General features: G+C 41.2%; 1 protein-coding gene across 24 annotated transcripts in view; it reads left to right on the top strand.

The window, feature by feature from the left end:
- The window catches only part of col13a1 (collagen, type XIII, alpha 1), a 135,625-nt gene that overhangs the window by 65,728 nt on the left and 54,352 nt on the right, over positions 1-15,545 (top strand). For 21 of the 24 annotated variants that reach the window (XR_004213693.1, XR_004213703.1, XR_004213697.1 and 18 more), the window contains exons 3-4: positions 6,856-6,863; positions 10,447-10,473. Coding sequence is in view for 5 of the 24 variants with exons in the window: in XM_031873090.1 (XP_031728950.1) it covers positions 6,856-6,863; positions 10,447-10,473 (35 nt within the window). In the remaining 19 variants the exon portion in view is untranslated. The other 3 variants (XR_004213704.1, XR_004213699.1, XR_004213705.1) reach the window with 3 other exon arrangements.

Raw genomic sequence — 15,545 nt, 5'->3', positions numbered from 1 at the left:
GTGTGTGTGTGTGTGTGTGTGTGTGTGTGTGTGTGTGTGTGTGTGTGCAAAAGGCATGACATTTAAAAAACACAAAGAGAAATTTTTCCAGCTCTCAGTAAGATGTGGAGGCGTTCCTCCTCACCATGAGCGGGGTGCAAAAGTTCATTTAGTTGAATCCTTTGATAGACACGCCCTCAGTAAATCCCCTCCACTGTTTGCACAACTGCAGCTGAAAACCCTTGAAGTGTGAAAGTGAATTTACATAGCGGAGTAATTTTTTCCTTTTCAAAAAATATCTGGAAATTTGAAGGATTCAGAGCCAAGTGATTGCTTCATGGCTGTGAAGGTCAGTGAATATGCTCTGCTGACAATGCAAACAGGCCTGTCACTGTCCTGTCACCATATGTCTAAATGAGACCTTTGACATAAAGGGGGATTAAGGTATTTTTTATTGCATAATGTGGATATAGACCTCAAACTCACCTCACAACACCTGCTCAATTCATCAGGCTACTTATTGGCCAAGCTGTTTGATTTGTTATGAAAAATCACACTAAATCCAAATGACAGCGTTGCAGACCACTTCATAAAGGATGAGGTGTGCCTTACTGTCCTGCAGAAAGCCTCATACCACCTAAACTCTCACTTTGTCAGAGTTGTTCATTTGCACTTGGTTATTAGCTTTGTAACTCCAAACACAGAACTCTCTTTATTTGTTGTTTTATTGTTGCAACCGGTATAGTCTCTAATCATGATGCCTTTGGAGGTTTGCCGGCCATGCCCCTCATGTCTGAGGGGGATCCCAACTGACCCCATCTAGAGGAGCTGGGGAATGTAGCTGGAGTGAAGGACATCTGGGCTATCTTGCTTAGCCTGTATGGTTTCTTTTAGAGTTGCTCTGATACTCGTACTGGAAATGCCTTCGATACAGCCTAAAATGCTGAAGCGGGTACCGTCGAGTACGCAAGTCTATTCACCAATCTGATATGTCACTGGCTACCCGATTTATACAACCTGCCCGATCGCTACTGCACACCTGTGGTTAAACAATGTTCTTCACCCTGTTGTTCTCTGATAATGCTACAATGTGAACAACAATTCTGTGTTGTAATCAGCACGATGAGAGCAAGTTAAGGTTGGCTGTTTGCAGCCGGTGTGCAGTGCAGTCAGTTAACATTAACGTTACCTTTAAGGATGCATTATGATGCCTCCAAGCTCTATTCGGTAGAAATTAGTATTGGGTGAAGGTAAATTATAACATATTAAAAATGTGTTCAAATGTAATCTTTGTTTCACAGCAATATATAGGTAGATATTATAGAGGAGTTATGATCTGTAACTCCCTACGTAATACAGTCTGGGCCTTTAGCGGCATGCCAGTGTTAACGATGCGGATGATCTTCCCCTAACTGTACTAAAGAGTTTCAATAATCCAGATTTAACAATGACGTAACCGTACTGTAACAGAAACATAAAAGTGCATGAGTCATTTTTGGAGCACTCCTATGTGTGACATTGGAAGGCAATCTTTAAAAAAATGACTTCCTGCCTGCATCAGCCTCAATGTTCAGTTAAACACTTGTTGTATATGAGCTCGCAGCAGGCCGTTGAGACGCCCTCCAGTGGACCATCATATGATGTTTCTATCTGCTTTTAAATGTCCTATCTTTCAATCGTCTCCCAGTGTAATCTGAAAAATAGTATTTCCTTGAATCTGTCTTTGGTGCTCACCAAAATGGAAGCCTGGCAACCAAAACATTTGCACCGGCTGCTGCTGTGTGTTTACAAGGGCAACCGGAGAAGCAGGGGAATCTGAGAGAGCAGGGGTCAATGAGGAGGCTGGGGTGGGTTTGGATCTGGATATTTTCAGAACTGAAATTCCACAGGTTATTTCTGTATCATGTGGGACAGTGATTGTCTCAAGATGGCAGCCCACCTTCCCACCACACCAGTTTAATCTTTGTGACACAAAAGGTAAATAAAGTTAACTATAAAGGGGCCAATACAATGGTTGATTTGAAGGTTAATAAAGTATTCTAGTACTAAGAGTTGAGCTTACTCATTGTTAGTTCTTGCTATATATAGCAAAGTGTCCTAGACTGCATCCTAGGTTGCATAATTGCTTTGAGAACATGCTAAAGTCAGTGTTGAGTAGATGACTGCCTCCAATAGGAGCAGGAGAAGGGAACGCCCATGACTTCACATGTTGGCATCCAATATTAGATCTCTATTTCCAGCCAAGTCTAACTAGTGCCGTTACATAAGCAGAAACAACAGGTGTCTGCAATACTTTGACAGCAATGACATCAATGCAGTCAAGCAAAATCCCTTTTCATGTGTGTGTGTGTGTGTGTGTGTTTATGAGTGTAACGTTTGTTTCATGTTGTGCCCCCTGCTTGTTGCATGTAAAGCTGTTGCTTCAGCGGCCCCGCTCCAGGCGCCACTTCATGCGCTATATTTGAACCCCCTTCCCCCAGGCCTCCCAAAGTGCCTTTGGATCAAGGTGCTCTGCAGTATGTCCCTTGGTTGAGTGATCCGAGCCAACAGGATGTGATGGCGAGCCCAGAATGCCAGAGGAATCTTGCTTCCATGTTTGCTTTCCCCACTGTTGCATTCAAAGAAGGTCTAAGCTTACACTTTAGGGAGTGGATGACAACTGCAGGAGTGACTGCAACAGTCATGCCCTGCTGCAACTAAAATCGGAATAAAGCGGATCTCATCTCATAACAGAGACCTCACATATGATAAGATTGTGGGTGCTTATATTGTGTAACAAGTAATGTTAGATCAAAGTTATAGTCCGTCACCTCATAAGTGCATTTAATGAAGTAATACAGGCCTCACAGTATCGACCACTGGGAGCAGCAAACGCAGAAATGACTGCGCGAGGTAAAAGAGACAGATGCTGCTGGTGCTCTAAAGATGACTTTGAATGGATTGATTCTGGAGACACGAATATCAAAAGCAAATGTATTCAATGTATTAAACTCTTAATCAGAAAGATATAATCATTAGGATCATCTTCTGAGGACAATTTGCAAATACCCGTATTCTATGGCAGTTATGGTCAGGCAGGTTAGCAGGAAAGAAATCTCATCTTGGACCAAAGTTTTAGGTTATTGTGGGATTTGTAAGGTCCCTAGTGAATAAATGATCATGGAGATAACAAAAACATGTATAAAAGTTGGAGGACCATTCTATCAGGTCAGGTAAAGTCGGAGGTTGTGACGACTGCAACCATTCCGTTAACTGTGAAATAGATAATATTAGTGTTGGGTTTTGTCAAGTTAAAGTTAAAACCAGCAAGAGATGACTTGTATTGTTTCGCAAAAATGCAAATAAACATTACCTGCAGTTTCACTGTGAAGCACGTTCATGTCTTTGTGATGGGATCGGCCCAGTCTGCAAACAACCCAAAATATACAAAATGACAAATTATGAATCAAATCACTACAATAACCCCATGACTGCTGTGACTGCATCATGGGTTACTCTAAGATGTTTCAAGTCAAACCATCCTTGGGGACTTGAGGATGTTCTCCACTCCCTCTGGTCAGTTTTATGAAATCCTCCATGCTCAGCCTCTCTTAAATCTCTGTCCTTTCCTCGGGTTGGGGATATTAAAGTAACATTCATGACATCTTTTGACACTACAGATCTGAACTCCTACTTTTGACCTATTTGAGTTGTCTATAGAACCCCTTCCTCCACTTAACTGTCTCTTTTCCTTCTATACGAGTACAAAGTGAACAAATGGAATTGACCAGTCTGAGGAGCAGACGTGATAAACCTGCTCAGAAGATAAAGCAGGGGATTTGATTCGACCTTTCACAGGAGAGATTTGCCATTCGTGGTTTTCCCCACCTTGCTGTGATTGGCGTAACAGCATCTTTTGTGGCCCTTGTCTGGATTCAGCAGTAATTGATTTTGTCCGGTGACCTCATTGTGCTCATGATAAGGTCAAGGGGAAGAGTATTGGTCCATGTGTAAAGTCTATTCTACGGGCTGACTGTCCCTCACATATGTTTTTGATGAGAGTTTCTGAGCCAAATACGATCTGAAATAAACAGGGTACAGTTTTTGATAAGGTTTCCCTGTCTGGAGATGCTAATAAAACCAAACACTCAATAAATTCACATGACATTTGAGTCTTTTATATTAGAGGATTTCACATGATTGAAGGGCTCCACCAAAGTGGTACTGCTTGGGGCAACTAAGTGGCTTGACTTAATTTGGATTGGATGTTGTGGAAATAGTTAGAGGAAGGATTCTGCTCTTCTGTTCATCGGTTGTAGGCTACTCCTGCTGTATCGTCTGGCATCTCCCTCCCATCAATCCCAGGATTGATCGGTAGGCATTTTTCCGGTTTGACTGTGGCAGTCCCAGGGGACAACACATGGAGCTTTTTAGATGCGCGGTGATTGAGACCTCTAAAATTCTGAAATTGATACTGTGGTTCATGTCTCAATGATTGAACATGACATGTCTTTGTAAACATGGCCCAGCCAGGCTGTGTATGGGAATAATTCCTCGTGCGTTGAAAAACGCAGCAGACCATTTTTTCGTACAGACCGCATGCACTGTGTGCCACATGAATTTAGCATTCTATGCTAATTAGAGAATTAATAACTGCTTGACGAAAGTGAAGAGGTCGTCGCATATTAAACTAGTTTTTTAAATATTTTGTTTAACTACTATGCCTACACTCTATATGTTACACAGCTAGCATGCTACCAATGCTAGCTAAATATGCTGTCAAATTTCTCACTTGGGAAAAAATGCATGAATATGACTCGTCTATTGGAAGACGAAAAACGGACAAAATCTCCCTTATCTGCAGTAGCATTTCTATCCATCCGCAGAGAGATAGATTTCCTCGTGTTGAACACTAGGGGGCATACGAGTATACTATACAGGACCTCGGACACAAAACAAAACAATGTGGAAACGAGGCGTTGTGGGCAGAAAGTGGGCCCGTTCACAGCATTTAATCAAGGGCGTAGGTTTGGTCTCAGCATTGGTAGGGACACTGCCCCCCCCCACCCGTTTCTAGGATTCAAAGAAAGGGGGGCTTAGGATATCCATTGTTTCAGACTGTTCATAGATTGATTCAATCAGAAAGAGTGTGATTTTGCTCTGTAGTTTTGCTTGCATTCAGTATATGATAACACAAGAGACAGAATTTCAGGGTCATAGTGAAATTTGACAACACAAATATGAACTTTTCTAAAATAAAGAATATCCGCGTCACTCCCATATCCTAATTCTTAAAGGGACCGCACACAATGGATGGAGAATGGACCTGACAGTGTCAACTTTATATCGTTAAGTATGATGATAGGCTATTGGATTGTAATTTGAAGGGGGAGAAAACATACAAACCAGAACGCACGTTAGAGTTATGCATGTTAGAGTTATAAATAATTTGTCCATGTGAGAAACAATACTTTAATTTAATGACATCACCAAAATAAAAATATATATATTTTTTTCTTCTTTTTTTTTTTTTTAAGCCAATAATGCCAAATTATTTGGGGGGGCTGAAGAACATTTGAGGGGGGCTTCAGATCACTGTCGTCGTTAGGCATTTTAATAAATGCCTAACGACGCCCCATGGTTGATATTATGTTGAACAGTCAAACTTTATTAAAATAAATTAACATTTGTGTAACTTGGAACTGATTTAAACATAATAACAGTAACAAAACCTTAGTTTAAATACAAAACAGTATTCTGCACCAAATAAATAATACAGTAACAGTATATTCTATATCCAAAATATATATAAAAAACTTTTCCCAGTTGTGCAGCCAAAAAAAGACAAAAAAAATTAAAAAATTAAAAATAAATCTATTCTGCAGCACTTAATAGGCTACAAATAAAGTGCTTTCCTCCTTTATGCAATTATTAGTAGTGCTGGGCAACGATTAAAATTTTTAATCGCGATTAATCGCATGGATTTTTTGCGATTAATCTCATTGTTATGGCACAGTTCAATAATGAATTCAAAAGTAGTGTATTGCGCACTTTTATTTTAAAAGTACTGCTATATGAACAAAAGGTCAATAACATTTGGTTTGTAAACACTTTAAACACATCAGGTTCTTGTTAGCAGCAGTATTCCCTTTACAGTAGCAGTTCTATCTCGTCACTATCTGTGCTCAGTGTGCTGACTATTCCTGTTCCACTGCTGTGCAACAGGAATAAAATGTTTCAGCATGTTTCAGCAAAAATGTCTGTCTTCATGACAGTCAGAGCATGTGAATGCAGCTCTACTGTTCATCAATATAATGCTGTAACTCAGAGGTGATGATGGTGACCCAGCGATCAAAGAATAAAGACACTTTACCCACAATTTAGGTGTATTTTCCCTTTAACTCACGAGATGCAGGCAGCATGTTTTATACTTAATGTGAATATAATTCATACTTTGTTGGCATCTTATTCTGAAAACCGGATGTCCGTCTGAAGAAACCGGATGTTGTCTCACGTTAATCTTTCCGCTAACTTTCAGAGCTATTCGCTCGCTTCCGATCTGTGCCGTGTGAATGCGTTTACCGTGAATTTCAGCATATAGGTGCACTAAAGTGTAAGTGTCTGCTGAGTTGACCACGGAGATCTGAGTGTCTGCTTATTTTTTCTAACAGGCAATTAAAATGAACATAATATTGGTGGGGACAATTGTGTCTTTCCCAAACTTTGGTCGTGACTAGTCCCTATGGACCCTATGCAAACCTACGCCCTTGCATTCAATACACTATGAACCAATCCTAAGCATGGCATTTGACATATTCAGACTGTCTCTACGTAATCTATGTTGTATAAATCTAAAGGCGTTCTCTCTCTCTCTCTTTCTTTCTCTTTGTCTTGCAGGACCTCCAGTAAGTAGACCAGACGCCCTGTGTGACCTGTATGTGGTAAAGTGACTTTGGTATGAAGTGGATAAACTGTAAGGTTCCCTTCTACATGACCTGTTGCCAATACGTTGCCTTGTGTGGATGCAGTGATAATGTGCAGTGCTTCATTATATGGCTCATTATAAGTGATTCATTCATATGTAGTATAATTATAAAATTATTTCATGAAGCAAATGTTTTGTTTTGTATATCTTTATTATCTCAACTACTGTATGTTTCAAATTGTCCACACAGCGCGGACTCTCCCAGTTGATCATATATTCACTGTGTGAATTAACGTTTAAAGTACCTGGCCTCTGATGGTATTCAGTAAGTGGTGGCTTGCAGTGGTTAGCGCTGTAACCTTCAGGGCAAGAAGGTTCTGGCCAGCTGGGTTTTTTCTGTGTGGGGTGTAATTGTCCCCTCTGTGTCTCTGTGGCTATTCTTCTAAATGAGTGCCTGGATGTGTGAACCTGACTGTGAATCGTCGGCCAGTCGTGTGACAGAGTGACCTGTCTGCCTCTCGCCCACTGAGTGCTGGAATAGGCTTCAGCCCATGCAACTCTGCACGCACAGGATAAGTGGATCACATCTTACAACTGAAATCCAGCTTTTGGTTGAAAAGAAAACCTCCTGACTCCTGTGCCTCCATGGCACAAAGTTTCCAAACATCTGGCCACTATGAGTTTGACTTTTGTACAGCTTGTCAGTTTCAAATTCACCTCTGCCATTCTATCCCTCCATTGAAAATGTGAGGGATAGCTACTACTGTAGAAGTTTCAAGGTCCATGAGGTCAGACAGCGAGACAGATTTTCCATTCTCACTACACTTCCATCCCCACGGGATCTGAGCATTTCAAACTCTAAGACGTTCCACATGGTCTCTTACATCTTGCTTGAGATACAGTATGCCAAACTCCTACACCTTGATAAGGCTAAAGAAGCATAAAGGTTGTGATCCTGCTTTAGCTTTTACAGGAGAGTGCTGCAGGGATGGTGTATTTCTGTCGGCCAACCCAGACGTTAGCATCGCACTGGTTCCCTCCACAAAGAGCTAATGGAATGTTTCCATTAGATGTTAGATTATTGCAGAAAACTAACTGTGGCAAACAAAGTCCATGGCTATTTTTGACATGAGCATGAAATTGAAGTCATTACTTTTTTTGTGTTGGATTCACGAATGACAAATTGTTTTTTTTTGCATTTTACAGTTGTGGATTCCCAATTGAAAATGAAAAGAACAAATGATTTTTCACAGTTGGAGGGTGACACCAACAACAAGTCAGTTTCTGAGTAAAATAATACCAATGAGAATGGTATTATACATCCCAACTCACTTCTTATTGAACAGAGGAGTACCCAGGGGACCATACATCCCACAAACCCCGGCCAAATAAACCCCCTCCCACCACCCCCTCCACGCCTTCCCATTCATTCAGCAGCACTTTGCCAAATGGGAGCCACATGTTGGAGGGTTACTGTGTAATTCAAGTGAAGGGTTCCTTCCGGCAGTGGGTGACCTTTGTCGGCCCGTGGAGACCCAGTAGCTAACGGGCAGGCACTTCCATACAGCCTGTTCACACTAAGCACCTGGCTACACAGCTTCATGCACTGCCATCTGACTGCCAGCCTGCTTTAGTAGACTAGCTAAGCAGCAGTCACACTGACCCAGAACCTTAAACACGGAAGTGCAAGTACATTTCTATCACGTGGATGAGAGCAGAGTAAAAAAACAAGACCGTGAAAACGTGTGGTTTTGGTTCATAAATCAATAATGCACCAACACTGTGCAGTTTTTCTTCCCGACTGACCCTACCGGTCACTAAATTGGGTCTAATACTGAGTGCAAAGGGATTGGCTGTTAAGTACATTGGTTTCTTATATACTATCCGCAATTTGTATAACACTTAACTGCTTTTGTATGTGAACTACTACAGTTTCTCTATTATCCATCCACAACACAGTGACATGCAGATCCGGCCCTGACCTATGTGGGGCCCTTAGCTAAATTCTGCCAAGGGGCCCTCCTACCTGACCCGTGAGCCATGTAAACCATTTGCCCACCTGACTCCTCAGCACCCTCACTACAATCCTCCCTCTTTTAAAACTGTTTGCTCCATCCGTCGGTCTAAAAATAGGTAAACATATACAGTACATAACAGAATGAGATATATACAAACATTTATTGAAAAGATAGAGTGAATTCTAGCATTAACAATTAATAAAAAAAATGTAAAGCTGAGCGTTTGGCTCTGCTGTATGTGGATCAACTCAGCCTCCGCTTGTACTGATGATCCAGCATCTCCTCTGCTGACAAACTTAGCATAGAACCTGGGCGGTATATTGGGGACCCCAGCAGCCACTTAGTTTGCTTATGTCTCGGGCTCTGGAGACATCAAAGCGATAGCACAATGACTTGTATGTAGCAAAGTCTCTCTGTGTGTTTCTCTGTCTCAGTCTGTCTCTCTCAGTCCCTCTCTCAAGCTTAGTTTATACTTGTCGTAGTGAGGCTGCACAACAAAATGATGTAACCACGGCCTACAAAGGGTCTGCAAGCGGATGAGGCGCTTTGTCGTGCACCTCTGAATTTTTGTCTTTATCTGCTCTCTCTTTCTCTCTCTCTCTCTATGTGTCAGTCTATGTCTCTCTCTGTTTCTCACTATGTTTCAGTCGGTGTCTGTCTCTCTCTGTCTCTGTCTCTCACTATGTTTCAGTCAATGTCTCTCTCTCTCTCTCTCTGTCTCTGTCTTTATCTGTTTCTCACTATGTTTCAGTCGGTGTCTGTCTCTCTCTGTCTCTGTGTCTGTCTCTTTCAATGTTTCAGTCGGTGTCTGTCTCTCTCTGTCTCTGTGTCTGTCTCTTTCAATGTTTCAGTCGGTGTCTGTCTCTCTCTCCATCTCAATCGATGCCAGCATTCCAGAGCATTTTATTCCTCAGCAAAGCGTCATCAGCTTTTTGGAAAAAGTCAAGAGTTCCTGTTTTGACTTCCAACCAATTAGCATTCCATCCTTTTCTCAAGAGCTGCTCACAGAAGAAGCATTTGTGTTCCTCTTGCTCAATGAAAACAAAACACACTTGACTTTTGTCAATGTGCTCCTTCTTGTTCCTTCAACCTGGCCATAACTGAAAGCCATTGTATTCTAGATCTTTGTGATTTGTTTTTGATGGAAGCCACCATGCTGACGTGTTGTCACATCAGCATTAGCAGGCTACTTCAGTAGGCTGAGGTCAGTTAGGAGGTTTGAATGGTTTGTTACGCTGAAACATGCATGCTTTCTCCCAAAACCAATCTTTCATGTTCAGAACATGTTTGTGTTGTGTTCAAACATGATTCAATGAGTGCCTGTTGAGATTAAAGAGGCGATGTTACTGCAGCAGCAGTGTTCTGTCTCTGTGCTGTCACTGAGCTGAAAAGGCCAAAATAAAATCTGTTCATATAAGAAAGTAACTACCTCTCCAGTTCATTTCATTCTGGTCTGGATCAGTGCAGCCATATTTCATGATGTGGACTTAATCTGTAAATTCACTCTTTCCTTTTTGTACCAACTTTCTCTCACCCTTCTCTCAGGGTCCTCCTGGACGAGCAGGCTTTCCGGTAACTGGTTTTTGAACTTGTGTCTGTGTGTGGCTGAATATACAGTATTTGCATGAGTAATTAGTCTTCACTGCAGTAATGATCTCTCACCTGCTCTCTACTGAGAAGCTGTTGTTTTTGTTTGGATTTTCTAATGAGTTTTAATGATCATAGATTTAGTTAAATGAAATATATCAGCGGTTATTATCAGATGATAGCTGGCTCCAAGACACTTTTTTTTTAATTCAACGTACAAACCTCCTTAAACAATTTCATCTGTATCCTGCTAATGTCCTTTGCTGGATTTGTTTTGGAGGAAACATATTTGATGCATTGCTTAAACGTAGGCTATTTAGGCACCTTTTGAAAGAGGAAATAACACAAACTCTACTTTACAGATGAAAGTTTTGATTCTAACTTGTACTACTTGGTTAGATTTAGTAAAGAAAACATTTTTAGTTTGGGTTAAAAGAACTAGTTTGTCACGTAACTGGTACGTTTGCTCTGGTTTATGCTCTTAGAAGCTTGTTTAAAGGAGACGCACTTATGACTTCTGGTGATGAGTAGTTCTCTTGAATACCGATGATGAATACACTTATTGTAAGTCGCTTTGGATAAAAGCCCGACATCCTCCCTTTGCAGACTTCCACAGACTATGATGAGTAAAATATTCATGGTTAGTCAAAAACAAACGTTATCTGGGAGAACATAATTGACTCTGCAGTTTAGCTGTAAGTGAAAGTACACCCCACAACCGTTCACAACACAACATATAATACATAGTCTGGATTAGTGGGCCCCAAAACTGGATTACCAAATCAAAATGTGTGTTTAATCAAATCAAATAAGCACATAACAAAGTAGAGAGTGGGGAAGTTGTCTGTCACTGTCTTTAAAGCAACTGACTCAAGATGCACATGCACCATTATCTTGTAATTGCCACTTGTGGAACAAAGTGACATCGTCTGGCTTTAAAGAAGGGGATATTGGTCCCACAGAGCACCTCAGGTACAGTCTGCTGAAACTCCTGGTAGTTAAGAAAAGATAACAGCTTTTGGTTAAATGTTCAAAAGTGATTCATCGAATGTTCACAGGCACTACAATAGCTGATCATATAGAGATTTGTTCAATAAATGTTTCCACATATGCAGATAATCTTGGCAAGATTATGTTTTGCAAATGATGTGAGTATGAATGTGTTTTTCAGGAAACAGGGTTGCATTGAATTTGAACCTTCAATCAAAGGCTTGTTATAGAACAGAGAAGTAAAATTAGTCAAACAGTTTGATTCTATAGTATTTCTATGATCACTTCTCAGTTCAGAAGCTCAGAGATGTCAGTACAGCAGTGGAACTGAGTGCTTATAGCTGTAAAACCTTAACACTGACCATTGATAACATCAAGAGCTGTTGGCTGGATCGTGTCACGGCCTCTTGGTTGTTTTAATTCAAATTCTGCTACAGCTTGAATCTAATCCTAATACAATCTCCCTGACCAAATCTGCTTGTGTTTTGTCTTTGCCTCCTTTCTCTTCAGTCTAACGCTCTCCTCTTTCTGCGAAACCAGCGCTCTCAATATGTCATACCCACATGGTTCCCATCATGACAGCAGGTGGCCATCTAGTATCTGACCTTTGTCCTTGGAAGCCAGTTCCAACCACCAATCCCCCATTAGGTTCTGACAAACACACTTGTGAAACAGGTCCATAAAACCGTCTCAAGCAGAGACCCGTCCAGTGTTTCTTTGCCTGAGTTTCGCAGAGTTTGTGTCAAAGCTAGGGTGAGATTCCTTCTTGGATTTGTGATTGATTACACACGTCTAGCAGCGGGAAATGAAATCACCAGCAGCCTTAATCTAAATAAGGGTGGGAAGATGTGGTTTCTGGAAAGACGGCCTGTAAGAATTGAAAATGAGGGAGCAGCGTTTTTAGTGGAATGTGGTTATTTCAGAATGTGAAAGTATAGGTCTTTATAACCAAAGAAGGTAGACCCCACTGATATAATGATGGATCCCAAACACATTGTCTTCCGTCCCATTCAGAATTATAGCATTCGTACAATTCCTACTAACTCAGATAATAAATAATTCTCTCATAATTGATAGAAGTTAACATCAGATATCCTAACATATTCTCAGTCCAAGCTCTTCCAATACCGACGCTTGTTCAGTGGCCCTGAGCTTCAAGCTATGACAAGCTAGGTTCCCCTCTAGCTCCAGTTCTGGATGTGTCAGGGACAGTGTGTCAGTTTCATCTCGTTACACCAAAAGTGTCTTTTCAAAACAAACTTCCCTCTTCACAAGAAGTTAGATTTAGGTAGTAATTGACGTTAATCTCACTGACTAACGACTCACGTGACGAACGAATGACTTACGAGTCACGTGACAAAATCAGTCAACACTGGCTTTTTATTTTGACACGTAGAGCGGTCCCCTGAGTGAACGTCTTGTGTTTGTTTGACCCGTCCACCACCCATCCCGCCCACTCTAAAAAGGACTCTCGGTTGCTCTAAGCGTCTCATAATGACGTGGATGGGTTTCTATTGGAGTCAGTTGAAAGCCTGGTGGAATTGGGAGTGAGACCGGGTTGGATACCTGCCTTCATCTGATCCATTGTAAAACTATATCAAGACAAATGTGATCTCATGGGTGTCTTTTCCACAGGCAGTACTTCTACTGGTGGCGAGTAGAGGCTGGTGTGACTGCGCTCAGTTGTGTGTGTGTGTGTGTGTGTGTGTGTGTGTGTGTGTGTGTGTGTGTGTGGTTGGCCTGAGTCAAGGTCCAGCTGAGGCCCATTAAGACTGTAAATATGCCTCAGACACCTTAACATTGCCCTGCTAAGGACCTGCATAAATCATTTTCATAGCAGTGTTTTTGTCAGCGCAAGGCCTCGTGTGTGTGTGTGTGTGTGTGTGTGTGTGTGTGTGTGTGTGTGTGTGTTTGTCAGTACAGTAAAAAAACGCCTACATTTTCTGGCAAGAAACCATGTTTTGGAACGGACAGCATCGGTGCAGGAGCAATCTCTAAAACCTCATTCAGCTCATGTGTTGCACCACAGTCCACTCTATTCGTCTCATGGCTATAAAACCGACTTTAGAGAAGGTTGTATTTTGTGGTCACAGCAAATAATCACGTTAGGCGCTTTGTAAAGCCCCCCCAGATTTATTCCAAAGCCTTGATTTAAATCACAAACTTGGACAGAACTTCAAAGAGCCCAGATGAAGCCTAATAGTAGTTAAAGGCTTAAAGAATATACCACATACTAATGACAGAGATACCAGCACATCTGATATTTCAGTACCGAAAACAGTTGAATCTATGTCCAGGCTCAGGGAGGTTGGACGGGTCAAACAAACAGGACTTTAACCCAGTAGACTGCTGTAGAACCAAGTTTAACTTCCGTACTACAAATGCAAGTTAAATAACAAATGTGCTTATTTTAGCAACAACCACAATCTTGTACGTTGGAGGTTTATTTTGAAAAGAGACTCTATGCTTGTAATGAGCAGAAACTATATGTTTTTTGTGACAATGTGTTGTTTGGGTAGAAGATTGACAGTTCATATTTTACTAAGACATCAACATGAACCGTTCTAACATCTGATTGGACAGATGCAGCACTCACAGGTCGGTCTTTGCTTTAAACAGGCTTTCCAGGAGGTAATATCAAATACTTCCTCAACTAAAAATAGGTTTCTGATCAAATATTAGCTGCTGAATTCACCATACAGTTACAAAACCATGCTGCTGTGGATGTGGATGACTCTCGTCAGCTACTGTTGAGTTAATTAGTTTCTTGAGGCCATGTATTTTGCAGCCATTTGCACTGCCTTCAACACTGAGTGGTGACATCTGAGCAAAGACAGACAATAGTCAGTAAGAGCTGAGCACCACAGGAAAGCATGCCACTGTACTGTAGTGCAGTGGTGTTATGGTGTTTCAACATATGGCTCTAAACTGTCTGTAAGCTGATGCACTAGTTGTTGTTCTGTTAGAGCAGCCTCTCCGGGTGTTTGCTGCCCTTAGTGGTTGATACATGTGTTGTTTAAACAGCAAAGTAAGGAAACCTCCGCTGTCGCTAAACCAGAACAAATCTTTCTTAAAAACACGTCTGTAGAGTGTGAAAGATGGTCATTGTTTCACTACGTCGTGTCATTATGTGTGATAGTAGGCTGATATGAGACATATTAATGAAACTTATTTGTTATTTAGAAATGACGATATACAAAATCTCGTGTTTCCAGAAACATACAATGCCAACATTTTTTTCTGACGACCGGGTTTATCAAAGAAACTGTAAGAAAATTGCTATCGTGGTACAAAAGAAGATTTCTGTGTTTGCATTGGCTTTCATTCCAGGAAATTGAGCTGTGAATATGTATGATAAAGTTGATCTCCAAAAAAATCTCGAAAAAGGAAAGTTGTGGGAGATGTCCATAATGTATGTTGTGAGATTATTATCAAGTGGCTGTCTCCAAATGCTGTCAAAAGTATGTTGACACTCTTCTCAGCAATGCACTGTGGACTACTTGGTTACGTTAGGAAAAGATAATAGTTTGGGTTAAAACAACTATGGAAATGGCGTTAAGTACGGAAGATACGTGACAAACGTGGCGTCCTGTGTGAGAGTCCTGTGTTTCAGACGCACCCATCCGTCCTAACCTCCCTGTGCTGACCTTATCACTCTCTACACTACATCATCTGTGCTGGTTCAAGATTATGTGGGTTATATACCAATTATACTGCATTACTTTTTGTAGGTATAGCTACAAACAATGTATGGCACCAGCCTGACCCTCATCATCCTGTTTATGTTTATCTATGGTGTGAGTCTTTATAAAGCTATGGAGCAGGGCCTTAAACTCAATCTGTCATTGGGATGCATGAATGCAGCACAATGGTTTTGTTTCTTCTTCACAGCATCACAGTATCATGGAATGTGTGTCTGTAGTGTCAGAGTAAGGCATGGCATGTTTCACTGACTGAGGCCTGTCATCACCAATGAGTCAAGCCCTTAATGGATACCATGGCATTAGGACTTTCATTAACCCATGTTAGCATGTCTTTCCCACTAGTAACACCCAGAAATGTTATTC

Source organism: Anarrhichthys ocellatus, unplaced genomic scaffold, assembly GCF_004355925.1.
Source record: "Anarrhichthys ocellatus isolate YVR2014 unplaced genomic scaffold, GSC_Weel_1.0 scaffold68, whole genome shotgun sequence".
Lineage (NCBI taxonomy): Eukaryota > Metazoa > Chordata > Actinopteri > Perciformes > Anarhichadidae > Anarrhichthys > Anarrhichthys ocellatus.
The sequence above is the reverse complement of the archived record's forward strand: the minus strand, read 5'-3'. Positions and strand labels throughout refer to the sequence as shown.